Source organism: Rana temporaria, chromosome 2 (genome assembly GCF_905171775.1).
Source record: "Rana temporaria chromosome 2, aRanTem1.1, whole genome shotgun sequence".
Taxonomy (NCBI): domain Eukaryota; kingdom Metazoa; phylum Chordata; class Amphibia; order Anura; family Ranidae; genus Rana; species Rana temporaria.
This window is the reverse complement of record NC_053490.1, coordinates 438,446,826-438,471,572: the sequence shown is the minus strand read 5'-3', so window position 1 is coordinate 438,471,572 and position 24,747 is coordinate 438,446,826. Positions and strand designations below refer to the sequence as shown.

General features: G+C 43.6%; 1 protein-coding gene across 2 annotated transcripts; it reads right to left on the bottom strand.

The window, feature by feature from the left end:
* Positions 1-298: 298 nt before the first annotated feature.
* LOC120927598 lies at positions 299-23,233 on the bottom strand. Of its 2 annotated transcripts, none has more exons than XR_005747100.1 (2): positions 22,611-23,233; positions 299-919 (listed from the first exon to the last, which is right to left on the bottom strand). XR_005747100.1 is itself a non-coding variant. In XM_040338379.1 (2 exons), the coding sequence occupies exons 1-2, from the start codon at positions 4,256-4,258 to the stop codon at positions 773-775; spliced, it is 366 nt and encodes a 121-aa protein (XP_040194313.1). In that variant the 5' UTR covers positions 4,259-4,788; the 3' UTR covers positions 299-772. The 2 variants fall into 2 exon arrangements, 1 of the variants encoding a protein (XP_040194313.1); XM_040338379.1 differs by lacking the exon at positions 22,611-23,233 and adding an exon at positions 4,040-4,788.
* Positions 23,234-24,747: the final 1,514 nt, after the last annotated feature.

Sequence of the window (24,747 nt, the reverse complement as noted above, 5' to 3'; positions counted from 1 at the left end):
CTGGCTGACACGCTAACCCCCCAGCTAACAAGTATGCAGCTAAAGACTTCTGACTTTCCCAATATACATATTGGTTCTGAGCCAGTAACTCAAAAAATTAAAGTCAGAGGGTCAACAGCCAAGCTGACATTTTAAAAGGCCATCAGCAATATCAGTCCACATATTTCTCTGGTGAAAGATTTACTTTAAGGACAGCCTAGAAAATATGACTAGTCATAAGCAATATTTCATATCTATAAGACTTAAAAAGTAAATAAAAAGCTTGACATATACACATTTTATTTATTTAAAAAAAATAAAAATAAAAACAAACACACACAGCATGAGCAAAATATGGAGGATGCCATTGCTGACCACATTCAGAAACCACTAGTTGACTGACATCCAAACTACCCAAGTAATTTAAACAAATATGCAGCAAGCGTCAGAAGACCAAAGCTGCATCAATGTTACAGGTCATAGACTCGGGAAACAATTTCACTGACAGTCATGCAACAAGCATTTTCAGGAGGGGCCAGCAAAGGCAGTCTTGTATAGGTTTCCTGTAAAAATGTATCAAGACGACTGTGCCTTGAAGAGGTTAGGTACGCAGATCTGGAAACTTAGGAGGTAAAAGTCCCACCAGCACAGCCTTGAAAGATCTATAAAACCATTGGTGGCCAAAACGCTCCAATATCCACCAGAAATGATAACGAATGGCTATGTATTGAAGACACAGATCCCGCTTTGCAGAAATCCCACTCGTCGTAACACATATGGATCAGTCAATAGGTCATGTCTTCTCTGATGACTTTGGGTTTTCAAGGTGAACAATAGCCAACTTCAACAGTTCTTCAACTGGCAGCTTTAGCACAGAGCAGGAACATAAAGCTTGCCACTGAAGAACTGCTGCTGGTGAGCCAGAAAGATGTGCCGTTCCCTGTGGAAAAAAACAAAAAGACACAGGCTATGATTAGGAATCAAGTCAGATAGTTCAAGGCAATTATTTACATAATTTTTACATGCAGATTCAATACAGCACCCATATAAACAAAATGACAATTAAGACAATTTGTGAGAGCTGACAATTTATAAGGCTGGGGTGAGCGATACAAGGGGGTAATACCTGTGGGACAAACGGATAGAAAGTAAAAGTACAGTTTTTAGGTAGAGGCAGGATAGGCTACCCTGAAGAGAATTCAGGGATCACCCAAAAGGTGGACAGAGTAGGAGATAGCAAGACAGTTTGGGGAAGGCAGTGCCAGAGAACAGGAGAGATACTGTTGGGGAAGGCAGTGCCAGAGAACAGGAGAGGTGCTGTTGGGGAAGGCAGTGCCAGAGAACAGGAGAGGTGCTGTTGGGGAAGGCAGTGCCAGAGAACAGGAGAGGTGCTGTTGGGGAAGGCAGTGCTAGAGAACAGGAGAGGTGCTGTTGGGGAAGGCAGTGCCAGAGAACAGGAGAGGTACTGTTGGGGAAGGCAGTGCCAGAGAACAGGAGAGGTACTGTTGGGGAAGGCAGTGCCAGAGAACAGGAGAGGTGCTGCAGAAATATTGGATGAGAGCAGGAGGTTCCGGGAGGAGCACAGAAGATGCTTCAGGTAAGATTTTGGGACGAGGGTTGGGATATAGCTTGGATATTATGTTACAGCTTCCCTGGTTGGTTGTACACAAGATCAGACAGGGCAGCACCTGTCATACCTTAGATGCCTCCTGAGGCAAGCAGAAAAGTCAGACACAAAGTCAATAAAACCAAATTAAGCAAAGTCTACATATTTCATAAGCAAAACTGAACAATGGTAAGAATTTACCACCAATTAGTCAGATTCTTGAATAAGCCCAATCATGCCTGGTTGCCCCAATTACCAATTTTCCTAGATCTCTCAGGTGCTGAAGTGCAAGATCTAGGTACCCATGTTCCCAGGTTTCATCAACTTGTGCAACCAATATGGAAGGGTCTTACTCTCCCTGTTGGAGACGACATGCATTTTACACTTCAAAGAATAGTTATAGCAGAGATCACAACATCCTACAGCAGAAGTCTGAGTTAGACGTAATCTGTGGCCCATTCAGTTCCCTAGCTTCCATCCAAAGCAAAAATATCAGCATTGATCCTTTAGAAATCCAAACAAAAATTCCAGTGTCTACGTAGATATGGAAAATTAGGCGTGATAGCTAGGGAAATGTATATGTCTTCAGTATGAGCCATTGGATACAGTTCAGAGACGGGGCGGGGGAAAAATAAAGATTTGTAACAAAAAGGGAACTTTTCCCACTCCTTTATTTTGGGAAAATGCATTTAAAGTTATTATTATACTATTCCTTTATGGTCAATTTGTGTGGAATATGGCCAGATCTGTAAATTCTCTAAAAGGTAATCTGCAGAGTTCCCAATGATGAGATTTCCAGAAATATTTTGTGTTGCCCCTACCTCACAAAAGGCTAGTAAAATGTAAATTCAGCTGGATTCCAAATTTAGTTTGTACCAAGGGGAATGGGAATCCATTGGATAGAGTAGGTCAGGGGTCTCCAAACTGTGGCCCTTTGCTAGCCTTTATCGGGCCCTTGGGGCACTATCCCTCCCACCGATATGAGACACTATTCCTCCCATGGACACCAACAAGGGGGCACTATTCCTTCCACTGATGGGATACGATTCCTCCTACTGATAGGGGGGCTTTACTCCTCCTACTGACCACCAACCCGAGGCCATATTTATTCTCACTGATGCTGGGCCCGGGACATTTTCTGCGCCCACTGGCCACAATCCGGCCCGCCTAAATTCTGAAGGACAATAAACTGGCCCTTTGTTTGAACATTTTGGAGACCCCTGGAGTAGGTCATTATTTAACTTCATAATGGCCAGGCTGTGAGGGCAATTCCAGCAAAGATATGAGAATGCGTGTTTCAACTTGACAAGATAAAACTGAAAATTCTAAATATTGGTGTAGTTGGCCTTTATATTTTGGGCAATGAAGCACCAATCTTCACCCAAAATTCTTTTGGAGTTGGGAAATAGTGAAAAGTTGGAGTATTTCCACTTTTTTACTGCCAGATGTGATCCCCCTATGTAAAGATTTCCACTTTCTTCGTGTCTCTGCAAAACGCATTGACAAGAACTGGTCTCTGCCTCTGTCCCATTACCTCCCTTTCACCAGGACACTAAGTGGAGATCTCCCAAATGGAGAGACAGCAGGAAAACCAGACAGATGTTCTAAACCTTCCTTATATCCAACACAAGAAAAAAAAAAGCCATCCAGCGGTATTACAACAAAAGTCCAACATGACCAAACGCTGAAAGTTACAAGAAACGAAAAAAAAAAATGTAATCAAAGCAATAAAAGTTCAGATCACATTGATTCAGAGACCATTATAGATTTGCAGCTAGGAGAGAACAGTTATGTACAGGGACAGCAACAGGGAGTGACCCAAAACAAGATAAAGAATGTAGTTTATAGTATAATATAAACGCCTTTCTCATTTTAAAGGGATGGGGTGGCAGAGATTAGGATAGCGGAGATCCAGATTGCTTTTACAATGTTTGGAGGCTGGCCATGGTTTAGTTCCAATGCCTCAACAATCATCTTAAAAAAAACAGAAAATGAAATAATTTGTTCCCACCACGCTCAACCAAGCGACATCTATCTTTTAATTTTCAATAGCAGCAGAATGATTGTGATCCTGCTGAAGGAGGACTGACATTTCACCAAGGTATTTGGGTCTGCGGGTCTCTGCATGGAGAGATCTCGCGGTTTGTATGCCTTAGGGATCAGGAGTTTAATTAATTCATGCAACGCATAATTTGAGAAAAGTGAATCGTTTTATATAATAGGATCACATTAACAAGGGTTACGCATCAGAAAACCAATCTCATCTCAAAATGACTGCATAAAGCACAATATTAAACACAGCAAATAATCTGGAGGCACAAAGAAGGGATACGAATGGGTCACTCCGGTGTGCACATTGCTGGATTCTATTGCACACAAGGCCCTTATCCTAAAAATACTGGAGCAAGATCACACTAAAAACACTTGCTAATGTTTCTCCTGACACCTTCTTACCGGGATACATCTGCTAAAGTGCTGATCACAAGCGCCAGATTGCCAGTTACGTGCGCTGCTCGGACAGGGGCTGGGATACCAAACATTCCACACATGCCTAGTACATATGATAGAAATTCCAACCCGGCTGACGGCCCCTTGGTGGCGTATACACTTTGTTCCAGCCAGCAGCTCCACCTCTCCGTAATCTTTTCCAGGGACAATCTCCCTCCCAACCATTAACCCATTTAGATGCCGACACAGGCTCACTATTCAAAATCTGCAGTAGAGTCTTCTACCGCAGTAGCCATCGATGAATGCGGGAAGTTTAGGCAAAACACTTTATTGGCCAAATCTAGAGGGAGATTTAAAGTAGAAGGAAAGGCTAAAAAACAAGCAGCTTTAAAAAAGTTGCTTCCCTATTGCCCTGCATACATTTTAGAATAGATTTATTTGTAATTACCTTTAACTTTTTCTATGTGGCCTCTGACTCCAAATTGTTTTTGCACAAGCGATGGACAAACTTTCTTCTCTGCCGAAAACACCTAAAAAAGGTTATGGATGCCGGCAGGTGACATCACTGCGCTATGCGATTCAGCCCTGTTGTCAGCCCATTACAAAGAGGAGCTTGACTGCATGGGATTTGCATCAAGATTTATAAAAAAAAATGTATGCAGGGCAATAGGGAGGCAACATTGTAAAGCGGTTGTAAACCGCTGGGTGGCCATTCCTTCAGCATGCATGCGCCTGTGATGTCATTGGCTCCATATATAGTAAATAACTCCTAAACGGAGCACATTTAGGAGATATTTACATTACCTATAGGTAAGCCTTATTGTAGGCTTACCTATAGGTACAAGATTAACGTTTACAACCACTTTAAAAGAAGCATGGGATTTTTTTTCAGTTTTACCTCAGTCTGATGCTGCTGCTGCTGCATCTGTCCCCTGGCGCTTCTACACTGAGAACCGAGTGATTGAACACTGCCGATGGCTTGGTTCTCGCAGCTCCCCGAGCAGAGAGCTGCTGACTGTCAAATCAGCAGCTCTCTGCTCCTCCACGTTCATTGGAGCGCCGAGTTGTGGAGGGGCGGAGAGCAGCCATCTCAGTCTCTCAGCAGCTCACTTAGGCGCCGAGATGGGTATCAGTCCAGGCACCTGGCAGATCCAGACTCCCATTGTCGGGATGATGCGGTGCCTGGACTGATCTTGGTGATGTCAGCAGAGCGTGGACTTCAGTCTGACATCTGCTGAAAACGGGTCACAGGAGTTTAAAACGAATTAGGCCCCGTACACACGGTCGGTTTGGTCCGATGAGAATGAAAATGAACTTCGGTTCATTCTCATCGGACCAAACTGACCGCGTGTATAGGCTATCGGTCTGGTTTCCTTCGGTCCAAAATTTCTAAACATGCTTCAAAACCGAACCGATGGACCGCTGCCCCATCGTACCAAACCGATGGATAGTACAGAAAAGCATCGGTTCAAAACCCGCGCATGCTCAGAATCAAGTCGACGCATGCTTGGAAGCATTGAACTTCGTTTTATTCAGCACGTCGTGTGTTTGACATCACCGCGTTCTGACCCGATCAGATTTTGGACTGATGGTGTGTACACATATCAGGCCGTACGGCCACTTCAGAGGTGAACCGATGAAAACGGTCCGACGGGCCAGTCTCATTGGTTTGGTCCGACCGTGTGTACGGGGCCTAACACTCATGTGGCCCTTAGGAGAAGCCCAGCCAAATGAGCTTTGGCTGGACTTCTCTTTTAATGCCGCTTTGTTTTTTAGCCTTTTCTTTACGTTTCGGGATTCCTCAATTTCCCTGTTTTCGACATTATAAAATTTAAGACTAGTTTAAGTATTTGGAAGAGTTAGGTTCACACAAGTGCAACCACAATTGGATCCAAATTTCTGTGCAATGATGTAGTGAAACTTTGCATTTGACGTGTTTTTGATACTACTGCATTTTTGGTAGGGAAAAGACTTTACTGGCAAAAATTCATATACATGCATTTTAAGTGAGTTTCCGTTGCAGTCTATCTGGCCAAAATCTCGCTGAAATTGCACCAAAGTAGCTCAGACCCTCTTTCCAAAAGTGCACCATGCTGCATTGATGTGAGCAGGCACCATAGAGAGAATATTGCGATTTCCATCGTCATGCAATTCTGTGCAACTTAAGTTGCACCTGAAATCGCACTGTGAACCAGGCCGCCGAGTTACTCTTCCCTTTGCAGGGAAATGGCCAGATCAGGGTAGACGGAAACAAAAAATATAAGTCAGTCAAAATAATAAATTCACTTTGTACCGTCCAGGAACAATTGTCTAAGTTTGTGGCAATTTTTTTTTTTTTTTTTAATCCTCATGTAGAAAAAAAAAAAAAAAAAAAAGGTAAGTGTTCAGTGTGAATTGCCAACTATATTTAAATGGGCACAACACTGGGGCTTTTACAGCAACCCTTTCCTTTATCAACAATTGCAGAAACTGCTGCCAAATACAAAAAACTTCAGTTTATATGCAGCTCACTGATGCAAAATTGGTGTACAAAATCTGCTCCGCTAGTCTGCCCCCCCCCCCCCCCCCCCGAGACTCGGAAAAATATTAGGCGCTTGGTTCTTGCGCAATGTAATGAAGCTGAAGTCAGGCCGCCAATCCCAGCCTGAACCTCAAAGCCATTTGTGAGTTTCCAGTAAGAGTCGTGCGTCACCGCTCTCTGCATAGGTCAGTGGCCAGGGACAGTGCTTAGCGATGGAGAGGATAGCAAAGCCGTTTACTAGGACTAAAAATATGAATTTGGATATCCAAAACTGCCCTGTTTAGACCACACAATCGACACATTTTTGGAGAAGAAAGCATTTGAAATTGTGGGACCTTGAGAAAAATGATATTGCTTTATCTAAAGTAGAGAAAAGGGAAATCAGAGACCAGGATATGCTGTTGGGCGGGTTGAAATAATCTGAAGAGCAGCTGAACAGAGTTCTAAATCCTTTAGCAGGTTAAACAATTTACACCGTGTATGTAGCAAATAGCTCCAATTTAATGCTCCATTCACACCTGAGCGTATCGATTTACCCGTGGTTATTTTATTTTTTTTTAAGCTTTTTACAAACTTTTTTATAGTGTTTTAGAAGCGCATTACAAGCGTTTTACAGCTCCAGGCATTTTTGTTTAGCCAATAGAAAAGCACTAGGGAGAGGAAATTGGGGGGGGGGGGGGAGCAGAAAACGCACATAAAACGCTCAAGTCAGGCATTTCTATTGAAGTCTATGGGGCCAAAAAACACTTGTAATCTGCCAAAAACAGGCTCCTGTACTTTGAGCGACAGGCGTTTTGCTTCAGATGACAGAACGCTCAGATGTGAACAGGATCCATTGAAAAGAATGAGATTTGACTTGTTGAGCATTTTAGAGCTACAAGAGCTAAATTCACCTTTGAAGCATATTACACCCGAATTTAGGGAGTACCATCTAACATGCTCCAGCACCTCCCCCCTCACCCGGTGAGCGCCCTTGTAGTCCGACACTTCCTCCAGTTTTCCCCATTTTGGAGAATTCAGAAACCAAAGTCCAAGTGTCTACCGGGTTAATTATTGCAGCCTGTGTCCCGACTGAGGCGATTGGTCTAAATGAGCCGTGTGACACAAGATGGGGGAAAAAAAAAAAAAAATATTCTTCAAGGCTAGCAATACAAACGTAGAATTTAGGGCTGAGCGAAAAATCCATCAATTCCCCATAAGGAATGCTGAGCATAGATGGAGGAATCTCCTCAACTGTGGTAAAGCAGCTGTGGAACCCATCTTCTCTGATGCTTCTCTAGTTCCACTGTCCCCAATCCATCTCCAGGTAAGACAACCTTGGCAGTCACTCTGGCACATGCTCAGTTTGGAGTGCATTACCAGAGAGTATGCGATAAGCACAGGGCCAATCAGCACTGTCCAGAGGGTCAGGGGTCCTGCAGCCTCATAGGACAGGCAGAGAATGAAAACTCCCCCTACAGGCTCAATCCAAACACCGATCGAAGTCACAAGAATGTATACCACTGATAACAAAACAGTATTTAGCAGTTTATATTTACTAAATACTAAAATAATCACATTTCCATGTTCAGTGTACTGTGGGAGACCAGATATAGTGAATGCGGGGTCCGGGTTTAATAACACTTATGCCGCGTACACACGATCGAAAATTCCGACAAGAAAAGTCCGATGTAAGCTTTTGGTCGGAATTTCCGACCGTGTGTATGCTCCATCGGACTTTTGCTGTCGGAATTTCCGGCAACAAAAGATTGATCCACCTGCCCTTGGATCAGGCAGGAGGGTGTGCTTAAAACTGCTCCCACTTACCAATCCTATTCCCACTACCCTGTAGAGGGAAGATGCCTATACTTATTGTCAGAGCGCTCTGGTCCAGGCATTGCAGCCATTGTTGCTGCCCTCTCCTCTCCCATGAAGCCGGACTCTGGGGAGATCATGTAACCAGGCAAATATAAGCAGCTTCCTTTGGAAGGGTAGTTAGTATACGATTTAGAAGAGGGGGAGCTAGTTTAGGCCTAGTTTGTATTAGCCTGGTCTCATTTTAAGGCAAAACTTTAGTTTTTGAATACAATCAACACTATGTCATATTTTAGTAAACACCCCCCTTTACACAGCACACAGGAACAGAGCTGAGGCCGTCAATCAGCTGAAGGTCCCTCCCCGTCACCATTTTTAAACATGGAACAAAGCAGCAGACAGAAGTTACACTTCGTGCTTTTAAATTGAGACAAGTACACACTATAGGATATGCTTTGTTCATACATCAAGTCAGAGGTTTACAACCATGTTAAATTACAGACTGGCGGGCCCTGATCTTGTGCAATATTAAAGGCGCTACAACTTGATCCAACATTACCAAGAAGTTGTCAGTACTCCGCTCAGGTCCGAGCGGGCAGTAGCCTTACTCAACTATAATTACGGTTATAATTGTTTTTACATATTGCAGTTCCCGCTGGACAGAAATTGGCGTAATGATCGACTTCTGTCGATCACGAATGTCGAAAAACATATGTAGATCAGTCACGCCGTCTTTTTTTTTCTCGATCAGCCCAAAAAAAAAAACACAATCATCTATGACCAGCCTTACAGTCTAGGAGTAAGGTGGAGCAAGTCTATATGTTGGATATAACTGCACAGTACAATGGCTCATCATGAACCCAGAGGAGCAGCACATTGCGCGAGACAAGCTTCATTTACCGCTGAGCCTCCAAAAAAAATAAAAAATGCGTTTTACCCTGCATATTTAAACGCAATTCGAAGTGCTTCTTTTATGTCACATAAACAGATCCCATCCAGTTGAACAAATACCTTGGACAGAATTGGAGCGTTTGCCCATCATAAGTGCTCAGTGACTGGTGACAAATAAGGGAAAAGGTTCACAGAAAGAGCTGCGAGGAATTTCAATAGCGGCTTTCACCCCTGACCTAATTTGTTACTCTGCGAGCTTAGCAATGTGAACGTCATAGAATGAGTCACAGTCACAGGATTAGACAGATCAGCCGCTCTGATGTTACATCACCAATGACATTGCAGAGCCCAATTATTGCTCTACCATATAAAGTAAACAGGTAGTTGATGTATAACTACCGGTACATCGTTGATAAAAAATTTATTTGCTACACTTGGTAGCCAAGGCTGGTCATACACATCTCATGGAAATCAAATAAAAACGATTCTCCCATCTGAACTAAACAGCATAGATGGCAGAATCTCCTCTTCCGACTTGTACTCAGACAGCCATGACAACCTCAGCTACCTGAACACCTAAACGGTTTAGGCAGTTTTTCATGTGGCTCCATTTATTTAAAAAAAAAATAAAAAAATTGCATGTGCAATCAGTAGCTCACGGGTGAAATGTGGGCTCTTGCAGACATGTTCTCCAGCTTTCAGCCCATACCCAGAGGCGGCTCTTTAATAAGGCAAACTAGGCGGTTGCCTAAGGCCGCACATTTACAGGGGCCTGACTGCCGCCTAACTTAGCTGCTGTGCTCAGGCAGCGTTAAGAGCCTTGACACAGGAGAGTACAGTCCAAGACTAGCTATACGCACTTAGATTTCCTTCTTATCCAGCCCAATTACCCCCCATTTTTGCTAAGACAGGAACACCATCTGCAGCTGCTTGAATACCAGATTAGATTCAGTCATTGTTCAGCCCACAATTTTCCACCCAGCTCCTTTGATTCCTAAAGCGTTTGTAAAAGGTTCCGATTATTTTTTTTACCAATAAACATGTCATACGTGCCTGCTTTGTGCAATAGTTTTGCACAAAGCAGCCCTGATCCTCCTCTTAGGTCCCCTGCTGGTGCTCCTAACCCCTCCCCCCTGCTGAGTGCCCCCATAGCAAGCTGCCTGGTCTGGGGGCAATCGTGCATGCTAGGTTATAGCCCCGTCCTAATGTTACCGTACTACAGGAAGTGTTACTGGCAGGTTTTAAGCAGTTGTAAGCCACAGATAAAAAACAAAACCTACAAGGCGATGGCATAATATGCTAGTATGCATCATGTGCTAGCACATTATGAAATACTCACCTTGGAACAAAGCCCTCCAGCACTGTAAAGTCACCACCAACATGTCTTCCTTCAGTGTTCGTGAGCTCTGGCTATGTGATTGGCCAGAGCCGCAATGCCATTACTCCCATGCATGTAGCACAGGCTCCAAAACTGTAAGCCAGACCTTCAGAGCGCATGCACCAATGAGATCGTCAGCTGCATGCACTCTGAATATCTCCTAAACAGTGCAAGTTTAAGGAGATATTCACAGTACCTACAGCAGGCATGTCCAAAGTCCGAACTGCGGGCCAATTCGCTGAGGATCAGTACTCAGAAGCCGACTGCTGGAAGATGTTAGCAGATAGTGGGGAAACCAATGGGGGTCATCCCCCTGCTCTCTTCTCAATTCGATTGTTTACTCCTATTGGCTCTCCCTCCCCCTTACACAGGAGGTGAAAAAAAAAAAAGGAATAAGGGGGAAGGGGGAAGAAAAGGTACTCCCACAAGCTGCATTTAAAAAAATAAAAAAAAATTAAATAGGTATTTTTTTTTTATGAAAACCATGGCATTATCCAGCATAGCAATATGGCAACGTAGGCGACTTCGGCTTATTCCATCCAGTTTCCATGATTATATCTCCTATTTTTAAACAGCCTAAAGAACAATCTGCAGTAACCTATACCAACCAATCATATCAACCATTAACCCATCACAGCAAACTGAAAGCCAATTAGCTGCCAGGGATTGAAGCCCCTTTTCACACAGTCATTGTACTTTGTGTCGATTTATTAACTAAAGCTGGACACGTTTTTACAAGTTGATACTTTCTAACCTTCTATACGGATATATCAGATATTAAATGGGTTCATAAAAGACCAATAAACCTGATGAATAACTTACATTACGGAAAAAGAGCTACCAGAAACACTTTCCGATATCTCTGTAGGGATTTAACAGAAATGAAGGTGGCCAAGATAAAGTCGCCATTCCGCAGAAATACACGCTCCAATTCACAGATGATTTTCCATCTAGTAACTGAGCAGTACATCCATCAGTCTCTCCTCCGCCTGACACGGCTGATAAAATACAGCACAGAGCAAATGCTAAAAAAATATTTAATACAGAACGTTCCGGCATCTATACAGCCGACGATGTTGTGGTTTTCAGCTGTGCAAGCTACACGACTTCAAATCTTCATTTCTGCTCCAACGTGCCCTAATTTCTTTGTGTGATGGCCAGATCATCAGGCGTCGATTGCCTGGTCCCCTGCTGCCCTCAGTGGTTTGATCCGTTGACCCTTTGCTCCACTACTGTGTCCTGTAGTGATAGAGGGACAGGCAGAATGTACCACTAAGTGCTTGGGGAGGGGGGGGGGGAATAACAAGGAACGGTGATCCTGGAAGAGTTGAATTAGCTAGATTGTCCAGCAGAGTTTTTCTTTAACAAGAGAGCCTAGTATTGACTGCACCCATTGGGAATATTTCCCCTCACTTCTTGTACTGGCCACAACATAGAACTGCAAATGGAAGCGAGAAGAACCTCCCCAATGGAGCCACACAGATATTAAACTGTATTACCAGCGCTTCTACTCTACAGAAAGAAACGTTTATTTTGGCGTCTATTTCTTCAACAGGACATAGAAAAACCCAGGCAGAGGTTCTAACCCTTCAAACACTAAAGAAAAATAAATAAATAAAAATCCTGGCCTGAAAATCTGAATCCCGCTAGTGGCAGTTCTCAGCAGGAATAGGATCATATAGGAACGAATAGGATTTATCAGAACGAAAATAGATTTCTTGTATTTTATATCACCAAGGAATAAAGTCCCCAACACAAATGATTACCTTGATTGATTTTGTTTAACACATTATTTAGAAATCGTTAAAGACGACGTACACTAAATTACAATACTAATAAAACGATAACAGATTACACAGGTCAGGAGCTCCAGCAAACATTTGCAGCGAGTCAGGCGTGACTCCGCCCCCTTCTTATTTTGTTTGTCCAGAAGGGGCAGTATTCTATTTGAGAGTTTCTAGATCAGTCGCTTTCATTTAAGGTCCCTTCTGAGGCTGCTAGGGGGAATTTCCTCCCTATACTGACTGGCCACCAATGTAAGCGTTCACTTCTACATCAACCACTTCACTTTTCTGAAATTTGTATTCCTCTCATTTCAGAATATAATAGCTGGCCCTGCAGATTTGTCCATCCGCACTGTATAATATGGATAGAAAAATATATATTTTTCCTCATATATCTGAAAGAAAGAAAAAATAAATAAAATCAGTATATAGTCCGCTTTAAAAGGGGTTGTAAAGCTTCACTTTTTTTCACCTTAATGCATCCTATGCTCTGGCTTCTCGGCTCTTCATTGGATGATTGATAGCAGCGCAGCCATTGGCTCCCACTGCTTTCAATCAAAATCAATGACGCAGCACACCAGGGAGTGGGGCCGCCGACTATCACGGGAGTGCCCCCGTAAGTGTCCCAGAGGCGGGTTAGCTCTTGCGGGGGAGGAGCCGAGACAGCCCCCGAGGGACCCCAGAAGACGAGGATTGGGGGGTCACTCTGTGCAAAACGAGCTGCACAGTGGAGGCAAGTATGACATGTTTGTTATTTAAAAAATAAAAATAATAAACCTTTACAACTCCTTTAACCATACACTGTACAATCTCCTTTAGCTCTCCTAAAACTATGAGGATAAACCTAAATAATGTCCTTGTACTATATAGTTGATGGTGGATCCACTCAAGACATTGCACAGTGTAACGCCATCATCAGGGAGGCTCTCCAACCAAGTAAAAATATCAGATTTACTTTTCTGAATGTGAACTGCAAGACCATCAACAATAAGGCCTCATGCACACTGGACGTTAAAATAACGTTATAAAAACGCCAGTAGCTTAGCAGTGAGTTTTTCAACTTTTTTTTTCGTTTATCAGCGTTGGAGCGTTTTTACAGCTGGAAAAACGTCTCTCAGAACCCACAAGTTTTTTTTTTTTTTTTTTACTACTCAAATGCCACTACCCAAAACTGCTGATAACAGCCTATGTGTGTATGAACACATAGGATAACATGGAGAGTTTATTGACTGTAGAAAAAAACGTCTACTGCCAAAAACAGCTGCTGTAAAAACGTCCAAAAACGTCCAGTGTGCATGAGGCCTAAAGGTTTCAAGTCGCAGACCATGAAACTTCCTATGCATCAACGTTAATTCATGGGGTTGCATATAATGGTTATGCAATGTTTAAATCCCAAAAGCGGCACATAGTTTGCGACGGGCTCAGTTTTCTGAGATCGATCTAAAACATAATGCAAAATTATAAAAAAAAAGAGAAGAGGGGGGTTTATAAGTAAACCTTAAAGTGTTACTAAACCTACAACAGTAAAATCCATCTGTATATGCAGTTTATAAAGCATGCTTGTTATACTCACTGTGGAACTTAAGCGGTTAATCCTCTGCATAGTGTAAAAAGGTTGTTTGATGCAGTCTTCTCTGATCCTCCCCTTCTTCCCGGTTCCCCAACAGTCGCCTGATAGAACAGAGTCATAGGAGGCACTCTGCACATGCTCAGTTTGGTGTGTATTGCTACCATTTTTTTTCTTTTTGGGAGGGTGCATGTGATCAGCACAGAAAACAGATTATCGGTCTATGTCTCTATGTGGTGCCACATCCAAAAGAAAATTCAGAAGAAAACAATGGATCCCCTGACTAAACTTTTAAGGCACAAAAATATAAACCACATATGTGATCAGCACCGGGCCAATCAGCACTCTCCAGAGGGTCAGTGGTGCTGCAACCTCATAGGACAATCAGAAGAGCAAGAAAACTCCTCCTACAAGCTTTAACCAGTGCTCGGCCAGACGCAGAAGTCAAAAGACTGATATAATTACTGATGAGAAAAGGTATTTAACAGTTTAGATTTACTAAAATAAATTGCATTTCTGTGTACTGTGGGTGACCAGATATAGTGAATGCAGAGTCCTGGGTTTAGTAACATTTTAACATCATACTCCATTGTCTCCTTTTTAGTCTGTTATAAAAATGTACCATTTAGCCCAGGTTCACGCTGGGTACGATTTGCTTCGATTTGAGATGTGATTTCACTTGTGAAATCGCATCTCAAATCGGCGGCATTTGCCGGCAATGACACTGTCCTAATCGGTGCGACGCCGCATCTGCGGCGCTGCACCGATTTCAAAAAGTAGTTCCTGTACTACTTTTTGCGATTTAGGGCCGCTATTTACATAGACATCTGTGCAGAAACCTGCACAGATATCTCTTAAATCGCGGCCGAAATCGGGACTGCCAGCGGGAGTGAAATCGTGCGAGTTCAGCTGAACTCGCACGGCTTCACTCCCGCAGCCCAGTGTGAACCAGGGCTTAAAGTATATCTGTTTAATATGTGCAAAAATGTCAGAAACCCACAGCTATCTTGTGCACACATCTCGTTATCTCAGTAACTCCAATTGGCCCTCCTAGTTCTCATCTTGGACCACAGAACAATTGGTCTCTTTGTTGTAGAGATCTTAAAGCGGACAGGTTTGCGTAGTCTACCCAAAAAAGGCAACTAGGCAGGGCTGACACCACTCAATCCTCCAAAATGCTATAATGTCAGTCCACATTAATGTAGCCACAATTTCCCTGTATTTAAAGGGATACAAGGAAAATGTGCATGGACTGCAAAGGTTTTTTTCACTTTCCCCTGACGTACACTTTAAAAGCAAACCGGTAAACCACTTCAACTTCACACGGCTGCTTATGGGCAGTTTTACGCTGGGAACCATGCCACAGGTAACAGCAAATATTTTCATGAATTCAACGCTTGTTATTCTGGAGCTGCTTTGGCCTTCGTGCGCACAGCTGTCTGAAAAAAGAAGAAGGTTTTGTTGCAGCTAGCCCTATTATCTGCCTTCATTTTACCAGGCTATACAGAAAGAATCAAGGAGAGCTTGCCAGTGGCAACAAGACCTGTCCTTTATCTACAAATCTTGTTCAAAAACATTCCTATCAGAGCGCAAACAGACACTAAACAGCACTATGGCTGTAGGGTCAACAATGACGCAATGAAAAGGTCAACAACTCCTTGGGCAAAACGTTGGGGCTGGAGGAAGCAATCAATGGCCTTCAAGTGTGGTGATGTCACTTGTGGTGGCATATGGGACATTAGCCTTTCCATTCACAGATCCATGTCACTGTGTGGGTGCAGCAACATTATAAAGTGAAGGGTTAGGTAGAGTGCCCAGGTTTCATGTTAAACCCTAAATATGGGTGTAACCTAAAACATGTTCTAAAAGTTGAACTAAGCCTTCAGGTGTTAGCCACCAGCTCCAGACACCCTTTTAGCAAGACGTGACCTGGACATCTGTAATGAAACTTTAAAGAGTTACTAAACCCAGGACCCAGCATTCATTATATCTGGTCTCCCACAGTACACAGAACATGGAAATGCAACTTTTTTAGTAAATATAAACTAATACCTTTTCTAATCAGGGCTCTGTTCCATCAGCAGATGGATTGGGGACAGTAGAATGGTGAGGATCAGAGAAGACAGGATCAAAACAACCTTACAATAACTTAGTATTCGCCATCGCTTTCATTACCAGTGAAACTGGTACTTAGGACAATTAGAGCGAGGCAGGACTTGGTGCGGAGGCCAGCACCGTGATGTAGTGGCCATACTCGAACACTGCCTTGTTACCAAGCTGGTTGCTAGGACACCAGCGGCTGGGTCACACAACGTAATTAGTCGTTATGCTACGTGGCACCTGCCTGCATCATAACCACCAATGACTCTGTACGGCCAAGCTACCTGCATCCTAGCAACCAATAAAACAGCATTATTGGTTGCTAGGATGCTGGTGGCCAGGTAACAGTGTCAGTGGCTGCTGTGGCAGAATCTCAGCAACATGGAAATGGGGTGGTAGCAACCTAGAGAAGGGGGCAAGAATGTAAGCCAGTGTCTGCAAACAACATAGGCACACTCCAATGGACAGCAATAAAAACCTGACATTGGTTCTAACCCTTCACCACTGTACCCAAATTTAGGAACAACATTTTGCCTTTAGTTCTACTTGAAAAAGCTATGCTGAAACTTCCTACTAGATTAATAAAAAGAACAGAACATGACTTAATTATCATGCAAGTAATGCTACAAGTAGTTCAAATGACAGCACTTTGATACGATATGATAATGTTTAATTGAATCAACGAGTCGTGTCGACACCGGTTGTCCATTAGCCAATACCAACTGTGCTTTTTTACAACCTTGTAAAAAATGAACTACAATTGGGCAAACTGACGGCGTCTGGGCAAATAAGCACAACCGCAATTGTGGAATCTACTGGATATTTAGCCCATTGCACTGGTTTGGGCAGTGCATCACCAGAGTTGAAGGCTGCCATGTCTACATAATGGAAGCAGCCTTCACAGTGAGCAGCCTCCCCAGGTGGAGGCTGACCATTTCCCCCATAATGAAGGCAACCATCAGTGATTCTCCCCAGGTGGAGGCTGACCATTTCCCCCATAATAGAGCCAGCCCATCAGTGATTCTCCCCAGGTGGAGGCTGACCATTTTCCCCATAATGAAGGGGACCATGAGTGATTCTCCCCAGGTGGAGGCTGACCATTTCCCCCATAATAGAGCCAGCCCATCAGTTAATCTGCCCATGTGGAGGCTGACCATTTTCATCATTCCCAGTGACACTTTTCGGCTGTACTGTGACTATAGGACCATACTTGACAGCACTACAAACTAGCACCTATCACCTATCTCCTGTGCTCCATGGGGAGGTGAGGGGTGTTCTGTAGCCTAAAAACATAGCTCTGGACAATGTAAAAATCAGTGGCATGCAGTACAGGCAGACAGCATCATAACTTAACTGTCGAGATTTCTGTCAGGATCAACAGGCATTTTTGCACTTTCAATCGCATATTTAAGAGACCAAAGGAAGGCAATGTAATCCTCTGTACTAGTGAAGAGAATCCAATACAGAATTAATGAAACTTTAAATACAAACTTTTTAAGATGTACCTAGGAATAACATTATGTTTCCAACAAAATGCTCTAGCTGCTTTAGTTACGAAATATATGTACAGTACTATAATCTGGAAAGCACACTACAAGAAGGTTAAAAAAAACAAGCCATGGATGCTTCTTGCCTTGTGGCATGCTACAATTGACATAGATTGCATATCCCATCATAGCCTAAAGCTACAAAATGTGCCATTGTTAACCCAGGAGGATTTGTACTGGTCAGGATTTGGGGACTCTAAACTAGGTATTACTAAAAATTCCACTGTCTGCCAATTAAAGCACTCTAGAATTATGAAACTCGAGGCCCAAAGCTCTGTGTGTGGGGGGTGCAGTAAATGAAGAAACCTTCAGAAAGATACAAGTGCTAATATAGAAGTGCCTTCAGAGAGAAAAAATAAAAATCTTTTAGCTTTCTTGAGACATGAAGATATTGCCAACTTGTACACAAAGTATCCATTCCTCAAAATGGCTGCCATCACAGTTTGGAGGACTAATCCATGCCAAGCTGCGGACCTGACCAAACTCTGGCATAAGCTGCACTCTAAGCAAGTGTAAGAAGTGCCATCTACGCAGTGTGATAAAGGATATGTATAAAGCTAGTACCCATAATGTATTAGATCAAGTTTTCTATAGTCCCCTACACAGTAGAAGTCAGAATATGAGACTGAGTGCTGTAAACCAATTAGGCTCTACTGGATATGCAGTGCTGCTGACCCAACACTGGAAGACTGACAGGATCAGAATGGAGGGAGGCTACTTCACTGGCATATCGGCAGGTTGGGTTGGTGATCAAGCTGTATTGTTTAACGGCAGTGTGCAGTCTGGCATGGATGTCTGAACAGAATTGTAACTCATTTCATCACAGGTATAAAAAATTATATTATATATATATATATATATATATATATATCTTCACTGTGTACCTAGGCATTGGCTTGACGCTCATCTTTAAACAACACCTGTCACAATGAGGGCAGTCATTGCCAACATCCTTCTGAAGTAGTTGCCCGGCTACGAGGCTTCTTTATGTTTAAACAATTCTGGTTTGAGCCCGCTGTGACCTGGCATCAGTCCCTCCATTGATTATATAGTGCACAGTGGTGCAGTGAGTAGCACTTTCGCCTAGCAGCAAAAGGTTCGCTGGTTCGAATCCCAACCACGACACCATCTGCCTGGAGTTTGCATGTTCTCCCTGTTTCTGCGTGGGTTTCCTCCGGGTACTCTGGTTTCCTCCCACATCCCAAAGACATGCTGGTAGGTAAATTCGATCTCGTCCAAAATGGCCCAGTATATATGTATGACTGTGTGTCCCTAGTGTGTCATGATCCTACGGGGTAAAAATGACCGCACCAGCCAAGCAGATACTGGCTGGAAAAAGCGCCCAGAGGCGATTCAGTTCGCATGCGTTGCGCTATACAAGAGAGATAGATTATTATTATATATTATTAGATTATTAGATTATTATATATATATATATATATATATATATATATATATATATATATATATATATATATATATATATATATATATATATATATATATATATAGATTCAGTTCGCATGCGTTGCGCTATACAAGAGAGATAGATTATATATATATATATATATATATATATATATATAATCTTATATATATATATAAAATTATATTTTAGAACAGATAGGGGCAACCTTCAGCACGCCAGCTGTTGTAGAATTACAACTTCCAATAGGCACTGCAGGGCAGATATCCACAGGAACGACTCCCATAGGCACGATACGATTCGCAGTTTCGACGAAGTGCCAAAAGGTTGCCTACCAGTTTTAGGACTTCTTTGAAATAAAAAGAAATGTCATCCGCAAACTTTGACCAGACATGATAGATGGCAAAATACAATCCAGCTGCAATATTGTACATGAAAAAAGCAGAAATTCTTTTCATAGTTTCCTAGAAAGCCACCTTTGTAAACATGTTCCTCTCACTCCTATTTGCCTAAGAGACCGTTCTACCACATAAAAATAAAGATTTGTTTTAGCTGAGTCACTCATCTCCTGTACGCAGAAACCAGGCCGTGTAGGAATTTATTGATGACTAACTTGAGGCCTAGTTACAATGACGGCAGCCATTTTGTGAAAGGAGGAAGCAACATTCCGGAAAGCCAATTCATCTCGCGTCTTCAAGTGCACAGACAATGAGAGGCCGTTATTTTGAAGAACGTTCTGATTTACTAAGCCCAATCTGTATTCGCTTCATATAAATCTGATTTAGGTTACATTTGTTAAACTTTTCACCCTTCCAGGCCATTTAAATGGATGCAGGCCACTCCCTAAAAAAACGCCTACCTCCATTTTTTCAGTGTTTCGTTTCCCAGGGGACAAGATACATGTCGATCCTTGACCAATGTACCTACATGTTTCGTAAGCCTAGCTATGGAGGTCAGACTGGGAGCCCACCCCCTCATCACTGGCTGTGACAACATAGCCAGCTGCTTGATAACCTCTGCTTGCCTTGGCTCCAAGCACTTACCCGCAACAGGGTGACAAGAGGAATACAGATGTGTTTGCCAAGACCAGCGCTAGTTATCAAACAGCCATCTCCTTGATGGCTATATTGTTGGACCGCTGTGGGGGTAAGTGGGCGCTCCTGACAACCTCCTAGACAGGCTTACAAAGCAAATAGGAACAAGGGACAAAGTACTACATAAAACCTTGTTCCCTGGGGAACAGAACCCTGAACAAAAATGAAGTCAAATCTTCTGTATACGGTTAATTCACCATTGTAATAAAATTTACTATGCAATGAAGCAGGGGTCTCCAAACTTTCTAAACAGAGGGCCAATTCGCTCTCCTTCATACTTTTTGGGGGCTAGATTGTGGCCAATGGGAATAGAAAATGTGCTGGTGCCTTTGCGAGTAAACAATGCCTCATCTTTGATGCCAGTGGGAAGAATAGTGACCTACCTTTGTTTCATTGGAAGGAATGCCTTTTTTGGAGTTGGTGGATGAAGAAGTGCATCAAGGGCCAGATAAAAATCATGCAAAGGGCCACATCGGGCGCCAGTTTGCAGACCAAGGGACACCATTATTGTATAAAATGGTCTTCAGTGGGGGGAAATTATATATATATATATATATATATATATATATATATATATATATATATATATATATATATATATATATATATATATATATATATATATATATATATACATACACACACACACACACACACACACACACACACACATTCCTTCAAATTACACTACTGTAGGCCAAGATAGGCTTCCTGAAGCCTGCCGCATATTAGAAATATTCGTATTGAGAGGGTGGGGGTTGTGTTTTTTTATGTCTTCCCCCTCAATATGTTGTTTGTATATAAAAGTAATAAAAAGATGTTTTGATAAAAAAAAAAAAAAATTTAAATATTTAGGACACAAGAAATGTTGGGCGCGGCACCAGCATCTAAGGAACATACAACCGCGCATAGGCAAGTCGTTTGCTGCTCTTCCCTCATCACTGAAGCGGCTGCACATGTGCAGTTGCAAGACAGCAGGAAAACCTTTGTTCCTTTGATGCTGGGGACGAGCCTTCCATGCGGACATTGCGTCCAACGGATCTCACACCCTAGACCAGGGGTGAGCAATCTCGGCCCTCCAGCTGTGGTGAAACTGCAAATCCCATCATGCCTCTGCCTCTAGGAGTCATGCCTGTGATTGTCAGGGTATTGCAATGTCTCATGGGACTTGTAGTTTCAAAACAGCTGGAGGGCCGAGTTTGCCCTCGCCTGCCCTAGACCATGAGTCTTCAAACTACGGCCCTCCAGTTGTTCAGGAACTACAATTCCCATCATGCCTAGTCACGTCTGTGAATGTCAGAGTTTTACAATGCCTCATGGGATGTGTAGTTCCGCAACAGCTGGAGGGCCGTAGTTTGAGGATCCCTGCCCTAGACTGAGAGATCCTGAGCACAATGAAAGTTTTCTAGCCAGGCTTTAGGGAAGCCTATCTTGGCCTACAGAAATTGAATCGAGTGTTTGTGTGGCCCCTTTATTGCATAGTAAATTAGAATACAAAAAGGCGAACTAGTCTTTTGTCCACCAATTCTTTTAGGAGCCCAAGAATCAAAATGCAAGTCCCATTTTTTTCAACAGCATATACATAACACATGCATTTGCTATACCCCAAAAGGTAGGTACTCCAACAAAATAAATGGCAGTGTCACTTACATTTAGGACAATTTTAGCAGGAAAATTCTAGCAGTTACTTTAAAATTTCAGGGTGAAAAGCATCATATAGTCGTATCCTGCAGTAACTTCAAGCTACACCACCCAGTCCCACAGAAAAACAGATGGCCAACCTAAAAAGTTTCAGTACCGTTTATGATAAAATAGAACATCGTGAGTTGCACCAGCAGGGCTGTACTACCATCATGCAAAATGTTCTGTCATGCCACGTTCTTCAGTTCAAGGACAGATGCTACCAGACAGTGTGCAAAATATCTGATTTTGTTTTTGTCATCAGTAATAAAAAACAAAAAGATGTTTACTCCTCTAGCCACTGAAACATGTCAAGGACTATGGTGACCGGTGAGCGATAGACGTATCTAAATTACTAGTTGAGCCTGGGAAAGCAAATACTTTATCATTTCTGCTCCTCTTTCCTCTTAAGGGCATGACCCAGAGTGGTGCCCAGCTCTCTATCGCCCCTAGTGTTTGCATGGCTTAACAGCAGGTTGCATAAGCGTGAATCAGAGCTTCTGAACGCAAGACGCAAACAGGATCTATACTCAGGGAGGGAGGGGACGGCATATAAAAGTATAGCTACAAGTAAGAGGATGAGGGAAGGGCACTCAAGTCATCAGAAATGGAGGATGTGTATATTAGAATAACAGAACTGGGTGAGGATAGGTAATACAAAATACTTTAACAGATCAAAAAGATTAGGAAAAAAATAAAAAAATAATGTTTAACAGAATAAAAAATGGCTGAGTGCAGATGAGGGAAAATCCCGGCTACATGATCCATGGAATGACATGCATGCTGAATCCTTACCGTTAGGAGGATGAGAAGTCTGGATGTCATGTCTTCTCACTGGGGTGTGGTCGCAGCCGTGTTCCCCTATCTACCCAGCTCATGCCATCCACCTGCAACAAGCGCTATGCCAATAGGACCCATCTGCTATGCTGGGCACTGCAAGCACACCAACCATGCCACACCCACTTAAGCCACTCTCCCAGGCCTACAGCAAGTTCACAACTTTCCTACAAGAGAATCCCACTGTGGGCTGCAGCAAATGGACAAGAGATACAAGGATGTAGCCCGCCCAAGAGAGCACAGTGCCCAGTGTTAACCGCAGCACCCCCACCCAGAGAGCCCATAGATCCACCCTCTACAACAGGCATCACTTGCTGGAGAGCCACCCTTCAGCCTGCCGAAAACCATCACTTACAGGATTACCCAGTGCCAGGAGAGCCATCCGTAGCCTGCCAAAAGACATAATTTCCTGGTATTACCCAGTACCAGGAGAGCCACCTTCTAGTGTGCCAACACTGTGGACTATAGCTCCTCAGATCATCTTTCCATCTCATCTAGGATGTCCAGCCCACCATCACCTCTCCTGATGTTTGGCAAGCTACACCCAACACCAGCTCTTCCATCTCCTGATATTCCCCCCCCCCCCCCCCTACATTTGGAAGCACTTTGGTTTCCTTAATGGAATCCTGAAACCCAATTCACCTTCTACATTACAGTACTCACCACTAAACCTGTGTACCACTACCACCATCATCCGTCGCTCTACCTGTTCTTCAGCCATTGAGCCCACTGTTCACACCCATTGGCAAACGTCTACTTCTCCAACCTAAACCACCCCATCCAATGCCGTTCCTGTTCTTTGACAATTTCACCCTTCACACCCATTGATAGCCAACTAGTACCCTCACCTAGCCACCACCCATCCAATGCCGTTCCTGTTCTTCAGCCATTTACCCTTCACGCCCATTGATAGCCAACTACTACCCTCACCTAGCCACCACCCATCCAATGCTGTTCCTGTTCTTCAGCCATTTACCCATCACACCCAATGATAGCCAACTACTACCCTCACCTAGCCACCACCCATCCAATGCCGTTCCTGTTCTTCAGCCATTTACCCTTCACACCCGTTGATAGCCAACTACTACCCTCACCTAGCCGCCACCACCCATCCAATGCCGCTCCTGTTCTTCAGCCATTTACCCTTCACACCCGTTGATAGCCAACTACTACCCTCACCTAGCCACCACCCATCCAATGCCGTTCCTGTTCTTCAGCCATTTACCCTTCACACCCATTGATAGCCAACTACTACCCTCACCTAGCAACCACCCATCCAATGCTGTTCCTGTTCTTCAGCCATTTACCCTTCACACCCATTGATAGCCAACTACTACCCTCACCTAGCCACCACCCATCCAATGCCGTTCCTGTTCTTCAGCCATTTACCCTTCACACCCATTGATAGCCAACTACTACCCTCACCTAGCCACCACCCATCCAATGCTGTTCCTGTTCTTCAGCCATTTTTTTGCTTCACACCCATTGACAGCCAACTACTACCCTCACCTAGCCACCACCCATCCAATGCTGTTCCTGTTCTTCAGCCATTTACCCTTCACACCCATTGATAGCCAACTACTACCCTCACCTAGCCACCACCCATCCAGCACCGTACCTGTTATTCAGCCATTTAACCCTTCACACCCATTGACAGCCAACTACTACCCTCACCACCACCCTTCACACCTATTGATAGCCAATTGCTAACCTAACCCCCATCACTGGTCCTGTTCTTCAGCCACCCACCCTTTACACCCATGGACATCTGTCTACTTCTCCAACCCAACCACCGCTGTAGCTGTTTTTCAGCCATTTAACCCTTCACACCCTCACCCACTGACAGCTGATACCCCACCCATGCAGTGCTGTACCCGTCCTTCAGCCATTTAACCCTTCACACACCCACTGCCAGCTGCCTACCTTCTCCCCCATCCAGCACCCCTCTGATGGGCTCCCCCACAATATGTCACCTTCTTCCCCCTGTCCTATGTCTATCACCCAGCTTGCTATGTCACCCCCAGTGACAGTGGTGTCCTCCTGTGCCCCACCCCCCTAAGTCATCCCTGCACCCCACCCTGACACTGCGGCACCC

Bases quoted from the DNA above. Each gene is read 5' to 3' on its own strand.
- LOC120927598 (XM_040338379.1), bottom strand. From the start codon at position 4,258: ATGGTTGGGAGGGAGATTGTCCCTGGAAAAGATTACGGAGAGGTGGAG. The intron at 920-4,039 runs GTAAGAAGGTGT...TTTTTTCCACAG, and splicing joins ACTTTAGCAGATGTATCCCG to GGAACGGCACATCTTTCTGG.